We start from the raw sequence: 19,822 nt of genomic DNA, 5'->3' as shown, positions 1-19,822 counted from the left end.
CTTGCCAATAATAATTATGTTGCTTGCACTGCGTCCAATATACCACGGATCATATATGATTTGATTTATAAATTCATCGTTTTGTTTTCATGTAATTGGTGTGGGATCTTCTGTGTTGCGACTGTTTATCACAAAAACAAGATTTTTGTGTATTCTAGACAAATAAATTTAACTATGCTCCTATTTAGAGCCTGGTCGGTAAACTGATAATCTACACAATACATAACTCTCAGAATGTGTATATATTATATACAACAAAAAAGGAAGAATGAAGCTGATACCCTGCATAGTTCTGGCACAATAGGTTTTCGCTTGAAGAAACTAATTACAATCAATTTATAAAAAATAAAATAAAATAAAACAGTAACAACTAGTGATTAAGGTACGCTACAGATATGATTTGATGAGCTTTATGTCATATTCTGTCCATTAATCTGAACAAATCTGTTGAGTTGGCTTCAATCTATTATGTTGATCGCAGGAGGGTTTTCGGTACCATCATGCTGAGCCGCACTACCTCATGCTTGTTTATTGGATTCCTGAAATTAATGATACTCTACCTGCAAATGCATCACACCGAGTAGGTGTTGGTGCTATTGTTTTGAATGATAAAAAAGAGGTACTTGCTCTCATCTACTATTTGTTAATTGTTTGGATAAAGTAAAAGGCTGAGTAGCTGTTGGTCTCTGATTGATTTGGAGCGACAGTTCAAAAAGAGGTACTTGCTCTCACCTTTCCTTGCGCTTTCAGATCATTTCACTGCCAATTTGGTATAGTTTAACCAAATATTTCGTTTTTCTAATTCAGTCAGTGTGCATACTGCTGTATATTAAACTTTTCCACCTTGTTCGATGCCCTTGTTCTTCTTTGTTTATTATTTAGTAGGCTTATCATTTGTCTTCCCTATAACAACCTTGTCGTCATTTGTTGCTGGTTTTGAACTTAGTTTTCTTCTGCATAGATGCTTGTAGTCCAGGAAAAGAGTGGCAGGTTCCAAGGAGCGGGGGTGTGGAAAATCCCAACTGGAGTCGTTGACGAGGTGTGTACCCTAACGTCCTGAACGAAGAAGTACTTTAGTTATTTAAATACTAAATGCTCTAGAGTATTGGACATCAAATTAGATCTTCAATTGCAGGGTGAAAATATATTTGTAGCTGTCGTAAGAGAAGTTAAAGAAGAAACAGGAGTAAGTTATTAATCTATATTATTCATGCATGCCTCGTAGTTTATGTTACCACTATTTATGGTGTGATGAAGATCATTGGTTTTAACTTCTTCAGATCGACGCAGAATTTCTGGAGATTTTAGCATTCAGGTACCAGTTTGCTACTCTGAATTCATGTGCTTTTAAATTGAAATCTTGTAAGATATCAAATTTGACTGGAGAGAGAAAAACTAAGTCATACATCTCATAAAAGAGCTGCGAAATATAAAGGAACCAAATCCTCCTGTACCTTACCTGTGAACCAATATCATTGGCTATCAAGGATGTGACTGAAAGGGGGCTTGACCGTGAACATTGACGTTAACAGTCTCAGTCACGTAATTAACGGGTTCAAAGCACACTCCTGCAGTGATCTGCAACATTTGTGTAATTCTATTTGCTTTCTTTTTTTTTAATTATGTTTAGTAAATGGGTTGGGGATAATATTCCTATTAAGCAAGTGATTATCTCGCTAATCTGGTCCGGCTCCAATGGCTGTGACTCTGCTACTTTGGTTACATAACTCAAGCCATGCTTCTGGTGAACATAAATCCTATGAGTACCTTTCTCGAAACTCTGGAACCGATCACGTACTTGTAGCATAATGTTTTCTATACAGTTATTTGGCTTCATCGGAGGCTTTTCTTTTAACAAATACCAAATTTGTTGAACTTCAAATGTTGTGACACATTCTTCGTTCTGCTACCTTTAGGCAAGCACACAAGACCCCTTGAGAAGTCGGATCTAATCTTCTTGTGCATGCTGCGTCCTCTAACCTTTGACATCCAAAAGCAAGAACTGGAGATCAAGGCGGCCAAGGTAACTTTTCGACGATGATGTGTTTGAACTTTGAATACCGCTCAATCTAATTTGGGTAGATTAATAATGTTTTTGTTAAACATACCGAAATTCATATGCATTTGCTACAAATCTGTGACGTTTTTTTATTTCATGCAGTGGATTCCACTTGAGGAGTTTGCAGCTCAACCAGTCGCCCAGAAACATGAGCTCTTCAAGTACATTCGTGAACTTTGCTCGGCAAAGTTAGACAGAGAATATGCTGGATTTTCTCCACTGCCTATAACATCAGTTTTTGACCATAAGTTGAGTTATTTGTATGTAAATAGGCAGGAAAAGCAGTGCCTATGTTCTTCTGATCAGTGATAGATGCTTTGATAATTTTCTGTAACCTCTTATCAGTCATAGATGCTTCAATAATTTTTGATAATTTATAATCTCTCTGTGTACGTTGCTCTATTTTTGTTTTATGTTTGTCACGTTTCTAGACACAGCACTTATAGAACTCGCTTGGCCGCTAGGATTTGATGGGAATAGATAACTATATTCAAAGTGAAAGTGGAATAGGAATTGATACATTCAATCCAATTCAGGAGACCAAATGAAGAGTGAAGACAGATAATGATGTATAACACAAGTTAACATGGTTTACTTACGGTGTTGGGATCCTCCTCTGTACGTGTCTAGAAACTTTAAAACACAATGAGATTGACGTTATTTACAATTTTACCATTTTTCACAAGATATTTTTTTTAGTGACTTATCTGCTTATCATACATTTATTTATTAACATACTTAGGTGGGTAAAATATCAACATTATGGCTCATACATGCTATAACATGAGTATATTAATAATTGTGAATCGCACATAAAGTTGCTTCTCTACAACTATAAGCACTAGCCCTAGTTCCTCCCCCCTACAGAAAAAAAAAAAAAAAAAAAAAAAAAAATCCACCATCAGTTGTTGACTTTTACTTTTGGCCTTAGCGTCAATTCCTTTTGGTCTCTTCCCTCTTTATTTTTCTTTGTTTATCCCATTAAATAACCATTTGCATCATTGGTTGTGATCCCTTTTTCACTCTAGAGACAAAAGTCTTTCTGGTTGGGGTCGCTTTTTCGCTCTATTAAGTAGGACTTTGTAATGTTTATGACTTGCGACTCAAACTCACTAATTTTGAGCAAGGTTGACGAGGTGATTTTTAATGTTTCTTGTGGTTTGTATGCATGGAAAATAACTATGAGGAGAAAACTGAAAATTTTTCATTGTGGTGCCTTTACAGCAACTCTACAACAAAGTTTAGTTCTCATGAGTGTTACCTTGCATTTGATTAGATGTGGGTCATCCGTAGCTGAGGAATTGCATTGTATTCTTGATGAGTTTATAATTAAAAGTTGAGGTACCTCTTGACGTGTATGACATTTTGGTTACATTTGACATACTTGCTCTATGTATGTTCTTAATTATTCTTAATGAGTTTTATATTTAATTTTAAAATATATCTCCATAAGCCACTCGGCTTAGCCCACTCGCATTCATCAGTACAAACCCTTAAAAAATTATTTTAACCATATAAACTTTATAATCGAAACCGTTTAGTTTCTTAATCAATTTTTTTTAGGAAAACTAATGAAAAGGGCTTGAAAACTTTGAGTTTTAATGATAAAGACAAAATAAAAGGTAAAGTGAATAGTACCAGGATTGACTTTTTAGTGTAAAAATGTGGTTTTTCGTTAAAGTAAACAGTACCGGATGCTTTTCGTTAAAGTCCCTTTTTTTTTTTCTTCCGAGTTGTCCGTATGTATAGAAAAGCATGCATAGTAAGTTAAGTCTTTGTATGCTACTTGTACACTGTTATGACAGATGGTCTGCCATGCGGCACCAAACCCGGGATTCAGAAAACCACTGTTGAAAGCTGGTGCATGCTTCTCTATATTACAATTTACAATAATATGATTTTATCAATTTCTTCTATACACCAAATAACTCCTCTCTCTGTATATATCCCTTATTTTCTTTTCAATTCTCTTTCAAGCTAGCCACAAGGAGGAAGAATGTTTCCTGCAAAACTTGCGTTTGTCACAGCACTCTCTCTCTCTATCTTCTTCCACCTTGTTGTGGCTGCTAAGGAGGTTACCAGAAGTACAAATCCTTCCCCTACTGATAATTGTGCCAACTGCCCTTCATGTCAGTGTCCTCCCTCCGTACCAACTCCGGGGTACCCTTTATATGGCCCTCCTCCACCAGCACCGCCACCCCCCTCAAGTCCTGGCTACCCTTATGCAGGAGTACCGCCGCCGCCTCGTGGTCAAGGAAAATGCCCCCCAACTCAGCCTGGACAGTGCTGCCAGCAATACCCTCAAAATCCTCAATACCTTTCTCCACCAGGAGGATACGTGCCTTACCCTGATGACAACCATGCTTCTAATTCATCTCCTTTCTCAATCTTCCTTTCTGTTATGATGGTCATGTTGTTTTACTCTACTGTACTTTTCTTTTAAGTTTGCATGCTTTATATTTTCTGTTCTTCTTATGTGGGAGTATATAAATTATCTAAATCTTATGTAAGTGGTAAATAAACCCTTTTCAATTAATTGGAATCTCTCTTTTTTTCATATATATTTTACATCAAATTTGTTTAATTAAGGAGAAGGTTTCAAACTTAGGTAGAGAGAGATAGTACACTGTTCAAACCAACTTGGTTAAGTCCAGATCGATAACGAACTTGATTAAGTCTAGAGCACTAATTGTCATATCTTGGTACACTAAAAGGCAGATTCAGCTTATAATTTTGCTGTAAGGATGACTTGTATGGCATAAGTGTGCAAAAGACGTGTTTAATTTTTCTTCACATTCTTACATTGTTACACGAGATGCTACAGTGTACTCATGTCTTACAAGTTATTCTACAATGTATACATGTCTTACAAATTAGTCTTAAGAGAGGGATCGGTGGGCTTAGAGACGCAGGGCGGTTCGTCGATCTCTCTCTGCCATGTAGCATAAGGAGCTTGTTCTTTCTGCTGTACCTGGCAATTGCATGGTTGATTTTGCTTCACTAAAATCTGAAATGATACGTCTCTTTACTCCCTTTTTGACAAACTGACAAACAACTGGCCTTTTCTTGCAAAGAACTTATCCACTTTGCATGCTACGCGTGACGAATGCAAGACAAACCATTTATTAATAGGAAAACTAATGAAAAGGGCTTGAAAACTTTGAGTTTTAATGATAAGGACAAAATAAAAAGTAAAGTGAATAGTACTAGGATTGACTTTTTAGTGTAAAAATGTGGTTTTTCGTTAAAGTGAACAGTACCGGATGCTTTTCGTTAAAGTTTCCTTTATTAATTGCTCCTTCACTTGCTGGCGAAGAAGTGAGCGGGTTCAACTCTCTTATCGAATTCATTCATCATCTATCTTCATATTTTCAGTGCTGATAATTATTGACTAGAGAAATGCTAAGGAGTGTTTCAAAGTGAGACATTTTATGAATTTTTTGACATACCATACCACAGTTTAACGTTAATTTTTGTACTAATATTACAATACATTGTGCTAAAAATACAAAATGATAGAAAATTATGAAGAGTCACTTTTGAGGGAGCCTTATTAGAGCAACTTCACCGTTGCTTATTGCCTTTGGGATGGCAACTCAATCCACTCTCTCCCCTCTCCAAAACACTCCAACCTACTCGGGCAACAATTCCATCCAAGATGAACCCGATGGAGAAGTTAAGCAATAATCCCTTAACTCAGTGCCTACTTATGTGACGTGGATAATTTTGCCATGAAAACGTGGATAATGTTGACCTAACAGTTCATTGTCAGTCGAAAATTTTACCATCCTCTATTTATAACAAGCACTAGCAAACAAAAGGTCAAGATTATTATTTTTTTTTCTTTCTATTTGGTCAAAAAGTCTAACGAATTGAAATGGTTTAGACACCGATGATATCATGAAGAGATTTTTCAGTGTGACCAGTATACGGGATGGTACACCACGTGTCACTAAACAAATTGTGTGATATGTGTGCTAAAAAGTTAATAACTTAAAAAATAAAAATTTCCATCATTCCTATTAAAACACGTGATATACCACTTATGTTCCGTCACAACTAAAAATTTATCGATATCATGCTCTTGTGCAAAATAGAAAAACACCATTGTTAGTAGACAATTTTAATAGTCAATATGGCTTGGAAATGTATTGTTTCATTTCCTAGGTTCTATCCTTTCCTTCCCGGTGTGTTAGAATTAGACATACAACTTAATTTCATTGTGTTTTTTCTGGAAGCTACTCACAGTTATTGAACCATTGCATCAACCCGGCTTTTGTGTAGAAATTTTTCAATGTGCTCAGAATACAGGGCATACGTCATTTGTTATTATACAAGTGTAGAGAATTTTTTTTTTCAAATATACCTTCACTTGTATAATGACACATGTGCGTATGCATTCGTGTTCTGAGCACACTTAGAAATCTCTCGCATTTTGTGAACCATCTTAATTAAAGGGAATGGGAATTGATGAGGCTGTTTGATCTCTCTCACTACTCACTAGCAATCTAATAAGAATTTGAATCAGTGAAAGATGATCAATCAGTCACTTTGCTCACCATTTTATAATTTATCATCGTTGAATGAATTTAAATTTCGAAATTTGTGTAGTTATAAATCTCAAAATTTAAACACATCTAAATAATAAATAGGGTAGTAAACATCACCATTATTCTATCATGATGAGCAAAAATGAATATTTGCTTTTATGTCTAAAAATGGATTTACTACTATAGTTTTTTTTTTTTTTTTCAGGAAACCTCGACGGTATGAGGAAAATTTTATTGATAACAAAAAAAGAAGTTACACCTAGTCAGGGGGGACATAAACCTTACCCCTCATAAAACAAAGATAACAAAAACAATACATGAAAAATAAGGGGGGACATGGTCTGAAGCATGCTCTGCCTATTCTGAATAATAATAGTCGTTGGATTATTGGTGATGGGAAGTCCGTTTCCTTTTGGTTTGACAAATGGTTGGATGAATCTATTATTAGCCCTTGTTTATCTTTGGTCATTTCACCTAAGGTTCTTCCTCGGGTTTCAGATGTTATTGAAGTACAAAAAATTGGTCTTTCCCAAATTATTTTATATATTTATTCCCTTATGTGATGCAACAAATTTTACGTCTACCTTTGCCCTTAAATGTCGAGGATGATAAATTGATTTGGGAGCCCTCATCACCTATTGGGAAGTTTCCTTTTCTTTTGGTTATCATCTTATTCGAAGGAAACGCAGTGATTGTGCATGGGCTAAGGTTATTTGGAGTCATTTTATTCCGCCACGGCTATCTATTTTGGCTTGGCGGCTTTTTCATGATAAACTTCTTACCGAGGGTGCGCTTCAACGACGTGGTATTTCCTTGGCATCCATTTGTTGTTTATGTTGTAATTCTAAAGAATCTACTGCTCATCTTTTCTTCAGCTGTCAGATATCTAGGCAGCTTTGGAGGTGGTTTGCTTGCCATTTTGGTATCTCTTTACCTCCTTCAAATTCTTTGGATGTTTTTTGGGATATCTATGTGCGTAAGACCTTTTCCCAGCAGTTGCACAATCTCTGGATTTGTGCGGGTCATTCTACTATTGTGGTTATTTGGAAGGCTCGAAATAAGTTTATTTTTTATGGCCGACCACTCAGTTTTCATCATCTCTGCATGTCTATCAATTTTGCGATTGTTCATGGTGGAAAGTTTATTCCTGGTTACTCTCAGGGTTTTGACACTCGAATCATCTCTTCAATGGGGATCCGACCTATCTCTCGTAAGACGCCTACTATTCTTCCTATCCTTTGGTCTCCTCCTTAGTTTCCTTGGATTAAACTTAATGCAGATGGTTTATCTAAAGGAAATCTCAGTCCTGCTACTTGTGGAGGAGTTTTCAGGAATTGTCATGGTCATTTTCTTGGTGGTTTCTACCAATAGATTGGTTATCGCAACTCTTTTTTTTTTTTTGCAGAATTATCTGCAGTTATTATTGGTGTAGAGTTTGCAAATCAACTGGGTTGGCATTGTCTTTGGTTGGAAAGTGACAACTCTAATGTTATTTTTGCTCTTCAATCGTCTGATTTTGATCCTCCATGGCCTCTTCGTATGCAATGGTCGATTTGTTTGGACTGCATCCAGAAAATGACTTTCTACTCATCTCACATACATCGGGAGGAAAATTTTGTTGCAAACAATTTTGCTAACATGGGCTTGTCTTCTCCAACTTTAACTTGGCACGATTCTCCTTCGCCAGCGGCTCTTGCTGCATTGTTTTCAGACTATGTTGGCTTGCCCCGTTACCGCTTCTCAAATTAATGTGCATCTTGGCATCCAGGTTTGTCTTACTTTCTTTTTTTTCCCTAACTTTGTGGTGTTGCTCAACTTGTTTTGCAGGTTTAGACCTTTAGGTTTGGTTTCAGAGGGGTTAGGTTTTATGTCCATTCCTCTTTTCTTTGTATCTCTATTGTTTTCGTTTCCAGAAAGGTACAGATTTACTACTACAGTTGAATATATTGTTTTGGAAAAAGAATTTCACTAATCTCATCAAGTTAATGTAGTATAATCGTTCTTACAATAACTTTCTAGGGCTCTTTTACAAGAACTAATTGCGACGTACATTATATCTTTACTTTACATCCTACATTTTAACTGATAACTTTATAGGCTCAGCATGGTCCACCACCAATATTATAAATATTGTCTCAACTTAATTACCTATTATTATGTTTTGGGTTTTGGGTTTTATCACAAAAGGACTTGGTTATATTAGGGGTAAAAACTTTGATATATTAATTGTATATTATTTTGTCATATGACCAATGTGGGATCTTATTCACCAACGCTAACTCTATAGTCTTAAGTTACTCCCTGTATTCATTATTTGTGTGCCACTTCGTTAGGTTGAAATAGGCCGCTAAGTGACATTAGTTCTTTGGTCTATTTAGCTTGTTGGCACATTTTAGACATCTAAAACTTCAAAAATATTCATGCCACGAAAAAAGATAAACCAAAACTCTTGCCAATTTACACCAGATTCCATCCCTGACGACTCCATCATTAGAGATCACAAATTATCCCTACATTAACTACTGAGAAGACTACAAAGTTTGTCATGTCAATGAAACAAACAATTGAATGAGTTTTCTCAACTCAGTTGACAAAATGAAAATACTAGACATAGAAGATGTGTGCACATGATGAAGTAAGACAATATATGTTAATGTTGGGCACTTTAGGCTCATATAATGATGCAATCTGAGAAAGAAGCCACGAAAAACCCAAAGGAGATTGAAAAGCCCAAGGTCTAAGGAGCTTAGAAGACGATGATCACAAGTACTAAAGTCGACTACCTCTTGCTCCTTCCGACCAAGATACATGAAGAGCTTTTCGACTGCTAAGGGAACATGGGCGGACTGACAGCTTTATGGCACAAGTCTCCAAGGACAGATCTACCCATATGCCAATTAAGCCATGTTATGACTCACAATCATTAGCAGAGACTCAGGATGGGACGTAAAGGTGGTTGGAATGGTTCTCAGAGATGAGGGGTTGGATAACCAAGGTCGAGCGAGATGCTCAACCCATATCATTCTGGAAATATGCGCCTTCTTGACTAAACATAGGTTACTCCACCGCTGAATGTTTGGTTGGTAGGTGAAAAGGTGTCAACATGCTAGTTTGTGTTGGTGGCGCATTAAATGCCAAGTTGGGAAGACCCAATGTTGACGGTTTCATTGAGGGCCTATATAAAAGAATGGGAGCCTCTTGTATTGGTGTCGAATGACTGGAAAAAGAGAGAGAGTTCATTTATTAGCCTAGAGCACTTTTTAGTCTTGAAATCAACATAATCCTAGCAACACAGTGGATGTGACCCAATTTTGCAGAATGAACCATTTAAATCTTTGAGCCTATTTCATTTTAGTCCATATCCCAAATCCACCAAGGGTTTATTGTTTTAATTGCTTAACATGCAAGTTTTGAACGTTAACAATATATAATAGGTTTTAATCACAAGTAATTCCTGAAGTTGACCCACTCCATTAAGATGAGCCTTGAAATAGAAAATCGATTTCAATTTTAGGCACCATCTTGATGAGATATGTCAATTTTAGGATCTAGTTATGATTGAAACCCTCTACAATAGACGAAAGGGTACAAATGATATAATGTTGAGAGTATCACTCCCACCATCGAGTAAATAAAGGACATTAATGTGCTTATAAGGACATGTTGATCTTCAACGATAACCTAAATGGTCCAATTTGGCCCCCTTTCCTACAAAACTCACCTCCAATGGAGTTTCATATGGAATCTAGAAAGTTTGGAGTGCATAATAAGTAATGCTAGCTAGACCAATTTTTTAGACCACACTTTTAAACTATGTGATGTGTCACTAATAGAAATGAGTAATGCTAGGGAGATTAACATTTTAAACCAAATTTTGTAAAACAAATGATGTGGTTGTTGATGATTGGATTACTACTTAAGTGTTTATTAACATGCTTACTTCTTATTGGGGACACATCATATAGTTTACAAATTTAGTTTAAAAAGCTGGCCTTCTTAGCATTAGAAAATAAGCAGTTTAATCAACACTTAAGTAATAATTCAATCATCAACAACTATAACATATGGTTTACAAAATATACTTTAAATTAATATGCTCACTCCCCAAATGAAACCAACGGTTTTCGAGCCAATTTTCGGCCAAACTACGATGAGTTGGCCGGCGTGCAAGGTATCTATCTCTTTGTCTCGCTGAGTACTACAACTTTCCTTTTTGTTTCACCCGATTTTGTTGAGTATTGAAGAAGTTATACTCATTTGAATCTTACCCAATTTCCGGCGACCTTAGTGGCTTTCGAGGCATTTTCCGACCAAACCACGGCAAGTTAGACGTTTTGCAAGGTACCATTATCTTCGTCTCTTCGAGAACTATAACTTTCGTTTTTGTTTCACTCGATTCATTGAGTATTGACAAAGTTATTGATGTTTAAATGTTGCCCATAAATTATGGCGGAAAGCCAAGTTTTCTCGGCAAACCCGTGCCTTCCATGCCATTTTCTAGCCAACTCCAACCACAATGACAGGAACCAAGGGTATATTTCGATTCCTTACCTTCGGGGCTTCAATTTGGTATATTGAATGACATGTTTTGGTTGAGTTTTGAGCTCCATCGAAGCTTGGGAATTCTTCGGCCGAAATCCGGCCTTCTCCTCCCTTTGAATCCGGCAACCCACCAACCTAAAGCCTTTGGGCCTTTCCTGTCGAGCCTAACCCAAAACCCATTTCAGTTTTATTATTTATTTTATAATTGTTTTAAGTTAAAGGCCTTTGGGCCAAATTAGGTAAGGCCCTAAGCCTTTTTATCTAAAAACCCAAAACCCTTAGGCTTAAGGCCTTCATGCCTTTTTAACCTGGGCCCTAAGCCTTCTCTTCTAAACCTAACCCACCTAATTAGCTAAACCCAAACCCTTTATGTGGAATATTCCATCAGGGAATATTCTCTGGAATATTCTAGGGATATTCTGTTGACTTTTACGAAATTTATCCATGACCCTACTTAGGATAATTCGACATCTTGAATCCATTTCTGACGTCCGTTCCCCCAAATTCAATTGCTATTATATAGTTTTATTTATTGCACTCTTTATGTGTTTAGGGGCAATTATAGTAGTGTTTCTGTCTTTGCTAGCTGCGTGACTTTTTGACGGCAAAGTACTATGAGTGGACCCTTTCTAAAAATGAATGTTTTAATGGTAGAAATGCATACATGAAAGGCATGATTTAATGATTACGTTTTATGAAACGCTTTGAGATAACATGCTTACTAAGGCTAGATTGAATTACTACTATTTTTCCTATAACCCATGTTCTTATAGAATATCTGATGGATGATGATATGATATTTAGAACATGTTTCGAACACCTCTTTATAGTATAGATGATGGATGACTTTATACTATGAAGTTTTTTTTCAATATATATATATATATGTTCAATGGTTTTGTACTTACCTAGTGGTCCTTTCCGCTACGGGACGTAGGGATAGATTCTGGTCCGTCCCGGGTGACGGTTTGGTGTTGGCATAAGGCCTGGAGTGTGTTTCCTCTAGCTATTTAGCACAGGGACGGGGAGCCGGCATGGGGCCTGAAGTGTATTTTCCTCTGACTGTCTGCTCAGAGACGGGGCGCCGGCATGGGGCCTGGGGGTTATCGAACAATTCACTAGTGATTATTATATATACAAGTTATGGTTTGAGACATTGCACGACATGCTAGGTTTCGGAAAACCTATGTTTATCATGATATATATGTGTTTTCATAAAACCTGGGGGTTAGTACGTTGATAACTGTTTTATTATATATATCAAATTGGTCCACTCATGTTTGTTTTGCGCCCCCTTCAGGACTTAGAATCGAGGCATACAATCCCAGCATCAAGGCACTACTGCGTCGGCATCTTCGAGTCCTCTCGGTGTAAGACCCACTCCTTGTTCATCTAATTTTATATTATTTCCTTTAGTGTTCTAGTTAGTTGTATGCTCTGAACATGTTCCTTAAATGCTTATTCTTTATTCTTTTATATTTATAAGTCTTAGTTATCCTTTATTTTCAGCAATTGCACTCAATAAATGGCTTTCGTCATCCTCGGGTGTCGGCCAGCACGTGCCTTTCTTGGTAATCGGGAAATATCGGGATCGAGGCATGTCAAATTGGACCCAGGACGGACAACTTCCCGGGCCCACTCCACCACTGTAGCATAATATTGTCCGCTTTAGGCCCTAACTACGCCCTCACGGTTTTGTTTTTGGGAACTCACGAGCAACTTCCCAATGGGTCACCCATCCTGTGAGTGCTTTGGCCTCCTTCTCGCTTAACTTCGGAGTTCCTATGGAACCCAAAGCCAGTGAGCTCCTAAAAGACCTCGTGCTAGGTAGGGATGGCAATATACATTTAAGGATCACTCATCTGGGCGATGTGGGATGTTACAAGTTTTCTCAACTCAGTTGACGCAATGAAAATACTAGACATAGAAGATGTGTGCACAGGATGAAGTAAGACAATATATGTTAATGTTGGGCACTTTAGGCTCATATAATGACGCAATCTGAGAAAGAAGCCACGAAAAACCCAAAGGAGATTGAAAAGCCCAAGGTCTAAGGAGCTTAAAGAGGACGATGATCACAAGTACTAAAGTCGACTGCCTCTTGCTCCTTCCAACCAAGATACATGAAGAGCTTTTCGACTGCTAAGGGAACATGGGCGGACTGACAGCTTTATGACACAAGTCTCCAATGACATATCTACCTAGATGCCAATTAAGCCATGTTATGACTCACAATCATTAGCAGAGACTCAGGATGAGACGTAAAGGTGGTTGGAATGGTTCTTAGAGATGAGGGGTTGGATAACCAAGGCCGAGCGAGATGCTCAACCCATATCATTCTGGAAATATGTGCCTTCTTGACTAAATATAGGTTACTCCACTGCTGAATGTTTGGTTGGTAGGTGAAAAGGTGTCAACATGCTAGTTTGCGTTGGTGGACATTAAATGCCAAGTTGGGAAGACCCAATGTTGACGGTTTCATTGAGGGCCTACATAAAAGAATGGGAGCCTCTTGTATTGGTGTCGAATGACTAGAAAAAGAGAGCGAGTTCATTTATTAGCCTAGAGCACTTTTTAGACTTGAAATCAACATAATCCGAGCAACACAATGGATGTGGCCCAATTTTGCAGAATGAACCATTTAAATCTTTGAGCCTATTTCATTTTAGTCCATATCCCAAATCCACCAAGGGTTTATTGTTTTAATTTCTTAACATGCAAGTTTTGAACGTTAACAATATATAATAGGTTTTAATCACAAGTAATTCCTGAAGTTGACCCACTCCATTAAGATGAGCCTTGAAATAGAAAATCGATTTCAATTTTAGGCACCATCTTGATGAGATATGTCAATTTTAGGATCTAGTTATGATTGAAACCCTCTACAATAGACGAAGGGGTACAAATGATATAATGTTGAGAGTATCACTCCCACCATCGAGTAAATAAAGGACATTGATGTGCTTATAGGGTGCGTTTGGTACGTGGGACGGGATGGGACGGAACGGGACGAGGCGTTCCGTCCCGCGTTTGGTGCGCCAAAAATGGGTGGAACGGGCTGTTCCACGGGACAGATTTTGGGTGTTTTTGCGTCCCACCTCCACCCCCTGGAACGGGTTTGTTCCACGTCTGTGGAACACAATGTTTTACCATTTTAAGACAAATATACCCCATGTCTTTTTCAAAAATTACACCTTCGTTCCGTCCCGTCCCGTTCCGTTCCGTCCCGTCCCGTCCCGTTCCGTTCCGTCCCGTCTGCGTACCAAACACACCCATAAGGACATGTTGATCTTCAACGATAACCTAAATGGTCCAATTTGGCCCCCTTTCCTACAAAACTCACCTCCAATGGAGTTTCATATGGAATCTAGAAAGTTTGGAGTGCATAATAAGTAATGCTAGCTAGACCAATTTTTTAGACCACACTTTTAAACTATGTGATGTGCCACTAATAGAAATGAGTAATGCTAAGGAGATTAACATTTTAAACCAAATTTTGTAAAACAAATGATGTGGTTGTTGATGATTGGATTACTACTTAAGTGTTTATTAACATGCTTACTTCTTATTGGGGACACATCATATAGTTTACAAATTTAGTTTAAAAAGCTAGCCTTCTTAGCATTAGAAAATAAGCAGTTTAATCAATACTTAAGTAATAATTCAATCATCAACAACTATAATATATGGTTTACAAAATATACTTTAAATTAATAGTCTCCCTAGCATTACATATGCACAAGTAAATTTTCAAAGTACAAATAACAATTTCCAAAAAGAAATGAAAACAATTCGAACGTACAAACCACTTTTTCTTCTTTGTTGTTGACTTGAACAAGACACAATGCTATGTTAATAACCAAGTAAACTATAATCACCTGTGTTTCTGACCTACATTACACTTCAAGTATATGCTAAAGTATAAGTTGTTTGTTTATCTTTTACTAGGGAACCATTTCGGTATAATGTTTTTGCAATGAGAAAATACAATTTGTTTTGATGATTTAAAGAATGTCAAACTCAATACTAAATACATTAATAACTTAGATTATCCTCAATCAATACATCTGCAATATGGTTCGGGGCAAAGGCGGATCCGTTCATGGACCAGATGGTCCCGAGACCACCCATAAGTCTAAAGAAGCGTATGTGAGAACCTCCGAGGACCGCTCAAAGGTCTGAGCAGGTGATGGAAGAGAGAAGACCACTGATAAGAGTAGATTTAGATTTTGAGTTCTTCAAGTGGGCTGGAGTTATTCTTCTTGATCTTTATCAAATGTTGATATCCACTTTGGCCGGCCCTTTATGCAAAGGGATTCTCATTTTTAGAAAAAAAATAGGGATTATGTGTGGAGCCCACTCTACATCGAATTTCAACGATTTGAACTGTCTATTTTGTAAGTCTCGATTAATTGATCATCATTGCAAAAATTCAATTCAATCCGAAACTATTTTCCTATTTAATTATCAAGATCAAATTTCATTGTTTCTTATATAATAAAGTATTCGTTCATTTCTTTGAACCCAATTAGATGTCTTAAATATTTCCGATTTGGCTAATATTTTGCAAAGATGATCTATGAGGTACAATTTGAAAAATAGATGATTTGGATTGTTAAAGTTCGATGTAGTGTGAACTCTACAACTAATTCTCATTTTTATAAATAAAAAAAATGAGAATCTCTTCCCTTAAGACTTCCTTTATTTTGGATTACTGTACTGTATGTGGGATTTTAAAAGCTTGGAGTTGGTTGCAAATTGAGTCAATAGGTAAATAAAAAGGAATGTGATATCCACACATCCCATTTTACTTCTCACACACTTTCTTAATTTTCGGCTGTCGGATCAGATGAATTGAAGAAGATCAACGGACAAAAATTATCAAGGAGTGTGTGAGAAGTAAAATGGGATGTGTGGATAGCACATCCTAATAAAAAACTTTTCAAACTTTAAAAATCTTTTGTAAAATACTACAAACTCGTAATCAATTGAATTTTCATCTTGTACTATCAAATTCACTAAAATACTAAAACAAAAATTCTAATATTTTTATAAAATAATAAATCGAAACTGTCAATACAAGTGTAATAGTATATTTTTCAAGTATCATTAAACATTTATTTATGTGATAATTAATTTATTTAAATTTGCTTAGACCCTTGCCTAGGATAAATTTTTAGTTGTAACGAAAATACAAATGATATACCACGTATTTTTATGTAAGTGATGAAAAATTTTAATTTTTAAGTTATTAATCTTTTAATACACATATCATACTATTTATATAAAAACACGTGATTTACCATATTGTGTGACGAACAAAAAGTTCATCTAGTAATATAGACATTAGTTCCCAGCTCGCCGCCACCTGACTAAAACCTAACGTACTTAATTAGAATCACGCGATGTTAGAATGTTAAATTGGCCACTGGTTTAGAGGGTCTTCATACCAAATTGCCTCCGAATATTCTTATATAAGAAAAAAATAGACAACCATTTTAAAACAGCACAAAAAAATACAAGAATATCTCACTAAAAGAAAGTAACATGTGACAATTGTATAATAAATAAATGGTCTCTACCAAAGTACTAATCAAACTTCCACCAACAAACAAATATCACAATGTTACAAATTTCCCCCATCAACAAAAAAAAAAAAAAAAATCACACTCACACAAAAACAATTAGATAAAAAGAGAAAAGAAAAAGAGATTTACCTCGAATTGATCTCTCACTTATTACCCAGTAAATAACAAGTCTGTAAAAATTAAAACTAAACCAAAAACTTACAGCAATGAAAATACTAACCACACACTGGTAAAAACCAAACCCCCAAACCCCATCCTTTCAACCCTCACGGCTCCGTTACTGTCATCCGCGGTCTGATCCGCCGGGTCCTCATCCGGCGACGCAGCGGGCGAATCGGCCTCCTGGTCGGCGACGGGTGAGGGCGCATGCTTCGACTTCTTCGGCGCGTGGGCCGGTTTCTCCGGGGCCGGAGCCGGTGCGGGAGTCAAAGCCCCCTTGAAAAGCTCCTTAGGCTGCAAGACCTTGTCAATGGTGTAGATAGCGACGGGCTGCTCGTCGATGAGTGTCCCCGTGATCCTCGCCGTGACGAGCTTGGTCCTTAGAGTGACCTGCTGCCCGTCGTTTTGGATGGTGAAGTCAAACTTACTCGCGCCGTCGGTGGCCAGAGTGTTCGTCAGTCCATTGTTGGACTTCAACATCGACATGGATTGGTAGACCGGAATGCCGTGGTACTCGAGCAGCGCAGCCTTCCCGGCCGCAGTCAGGTTCTTGAATTTCGGCAAGAAGGCCTTGAGTGCGTCGTCCATCGGACAGAAAACGGTCAGCCCGCCGTTGAGATTGTCCTCGTAGGTCTTGAAGGCGTCGGAGTTTGCAAGGAGCGTGTCGGCGAAGACCTTGCAGCCGTGGGCGGACATGATTCCGGTGATGTTCAGCTCAGCGGGGGCCGGGGTGGGGGCCTCGGCGGCCTGGTTGGGGAGGAGGGTGCTGATCTGAATGATAGAGATGTTGTACGGAACCTCTTCGACGGATTTGACAAAATGGGAAGGGAAGGTGCCGTCGTTGGCCTCGGGGCTGAAACCGACCTTTCCACCCTTTAAGTCGGTGATGTTGACGAAGCCGGAGGAGCCCGCGGCGGAGCCGGTGGCCTGGTACATGGTGGCGGCGAGGGCAGTGCCGTTGGTGATCTGATGGAGCTTCTTGGCGCCGAAGTAGTCTAGGAGGACGTGGAGGGACAGAATGTTTTTGATGGAGTAGATGGAGAGGTGTTTGGAGAGAAGGGCCGACATGGCGGAGTTGTCGACGGCGCAGACGGTGATGGTGGTGCGGTCATTGATGTCGGCGGCAAGGTGGGTCAGGGTGAGGTAGTGGTTGAAGGTCGAGAACTCGGGGTGCTTCGCGAGGAGGCGCGTGATGTTGTGCGCTTCGGTGAGGGTGGTGAGGAGGGTGAGCGTGAGGAGGAAGGCGCCGGCAGTGGTGGCCCGGCGGAGCTGCATTGTGTGGGTTTTGGATCTGGGGATTTTGGGGGGTGGGGGGTTGGGGTTCGAGAGAGAGTGTGAGAGGGTTCTAGAGGGAGGGGGAGAGAGACGTTGCGGAGCTTGTGATTGTGGGTTAGCTTGTTGTAAAGTGAGAGAGTGAGAGTGAGAGTGAGAGTGAGTGGGGGAAGGTAGAGGGAGGTTTATAAGAATGGGGCTTGGATGTGAGATATATTACAAGAGAAGCCTGTGTTGGTGATTTTGTTGTTTGAATTTTTTTTTTTTTAACAAACGATATTATTTAAAAATAATATGATTAAATTCGTTTTTTGTGATAATCAAATCTAAGAACTCTCACTTATATGTAATAATTAAATCGTAAAAGTGGCAAAAAACAAAAAAAAACAAAAAAAAATTGAGTGAAGTGTCATCAGGTGGGTCCCTTCCCATGAATAACCTTGCCTTTCTTGTGTTGGGTTGTTTTGTTCTTTAGTTATGTCTAGAAGCAGAGGATGAGGAAAGTGGGGGAAAAAGTTTGGCGTTTGTATTTGGTTTTATATAAATTTGATGGAGAAATAGGGATTTGGTGAGGTTTTGGTATCTCAGATTTCAAGTTTTGTATAAAAAGGGAGCAATAATTAGGCCTTTAGTGTATGTTGTAACATCAAACCATCTAACTTTTTATTTTTATTTGAGTTTCAAATAAGCTGATTTCACTATCACTTAGTACTACGATCTAGTAGTATTCATTTTTATTTGTAATTAAGAAGTTTTAGGTTCAATTCTCGTCAAAGACGAAGTTGAACCACGTTACTATGGGAAGCCCATTGTAAGACTTAGCTCTCTCCCCCACTCTCTTAGAGTAGAAACTATCGTTTGTTAAAAAAAAAAAGTAAGCACATTTCACTATTTGCAAATTAAAATTGTTATTAGCACTTTAAAAATCTTATTTTATACTTTTTACAAATGTATTTTGTTTTATAATTATAAAAGTTTGGAGTACAAATGAGATTTTTAAAGTGCCAATAACAATTCCTTTACAAATAATGTATATTTATTGTGAAATTTTTTATAAATAAAGCCCTCAATTTCTTAACCTTTATTTGTAGATATTCTTTAAAAAAAAATCTTCAAATAAAAGATTGTTTAGTCATCCAAATATATCAATAAATTGATAGTGTAAGTCCAAATCAATAACATATTAATGATGAACAACCAATTTATTTGATACATTGTGGATAACTAAACGATTTTTTATTCGAACGATTTTTTATAAAAATGATCTTCAAATGAACATTAAAAAATTAAATGATTCTAATTTTAAAACTTCCACAAAAAGATACGTTATTTGTAATTGCAAGTAGATGAATTCAATTATTATTGATAATCTCATGAGTTTGATTAGATTCTCGGCAGGGTAAATTTCTTTGTTACGTTAGCATTAGCACATGGCATGCATTTAAGTTTTTTGGTCTTTGGAGCATACATTCTTACTTCCAAACCATACAAATTTTAATATTTTTATTTTACAAACAGAATATTTCATTACATCATTACAACAAGATTAGTCACAACTAGATACTAAGCCCATCACAAAGAAAAGCAACTTACGTGAACGAGCTTTTTGTTATGTCGCGTTCTTATCTAACAATACAATGTCATGAGGAGTG

General features: G+C 37.5%; 3 protein-coding genes and 1 pseudogene across 4 annotated transcripts; 3 read left to right on the top strand and 1 right to left on the bottom strand.

Annotated features, from left to right (window-relative positions):
• Nucleotides 1-484: 484 nt before the first annotated feature.
• LOC126614706 (nudix hydrolase 10-like) lies at nt 485-2,439 on the top strand (annotated as a pseudogene).
• Nucleotides 2,440-4,055: 1,616 nt separating this feature from the next.
• Nucleotides 4,056-4,502, top strand: LOC126617082 (leucine-rich repeat extensin-like protein 3). The gene has a single exon (XM_050285149.1). The coding sequence runs from the start codon at nt 4,056-4,058 to the stop codon at nt 4,500-4,502; it is 447 nt and encodes a 148-aa protein (XP_050141106.1).
• A 2,684-nt stretch (nt 4,503-7,186) lies between these two features.
• On the top strand, nt 7,187-12,510 carry LOC126614701 (uncharacterized). Of its 2 annotated transcripts, XM_050282359.1 has the most exons (4): nt 7,187-7,414; nt 7,492-7,819; nt 8,015-8,377; nt 12,452-12,510. In XM_050282359.1, exons 1-3 carry the CDS (start codon nt 7,376-7,378, stop codon nt 8,356-8,358), a joined length of 711 nt encoding a protein of 236 aa, XP_050138316.1. In that variant the 5' UTR covers nt 7,187-7,375; the 3' UTR covers nt 8,359-8,377; nt 12,452-12,510. The 2 variants fall into 2 exon arrangements, with proteins under 2 accessions (XP_050138316.1, XP_050138315.1); XM_050282358.1 differs by lacking the exon at nt 12,452-12,510 and having other exon boundaries at nt 8,015-8,532.
• Nucleotides 12,511-16,684: 4,174 nt separating this feature from the next.
• LOC126614696 (fasciclin-like arabinogalactan protein 1) lies at nt 16,685-18,335 on the bottom strand. Its single transcript, XM_050282353.1, has one exon. The coding sequence runs from the start codon at nt 18,171-18,173 to the stop codon at nt 16,938-16,940; it is 1,236 nt and encodes a 411-aa protein (XP_050138310.1). The 5' UTR covers nt 18,174-18,335; the 3' UTR covers nt 16,685-16,937.
• Between the last annotated feature and the right edge of the window lie 1,487 nt (nt 18,336-19,822).

This window comes from Malus sylvestris, chromosome 3 (assembly GCF_916048215.2).
Source record: "Malus sylvestris chromosome 3, drMalSylv7.2, whole genome shotgun sequence".
NCBI lineage: Eukaryota > Viridiplantae > Streptophyta > Magnoliopsida > Rosales > Rosaceae > Malus > Malus sylvestris.
This window is presented reverse-complemented; position numbering and strand designations above follow the sequence as displayed.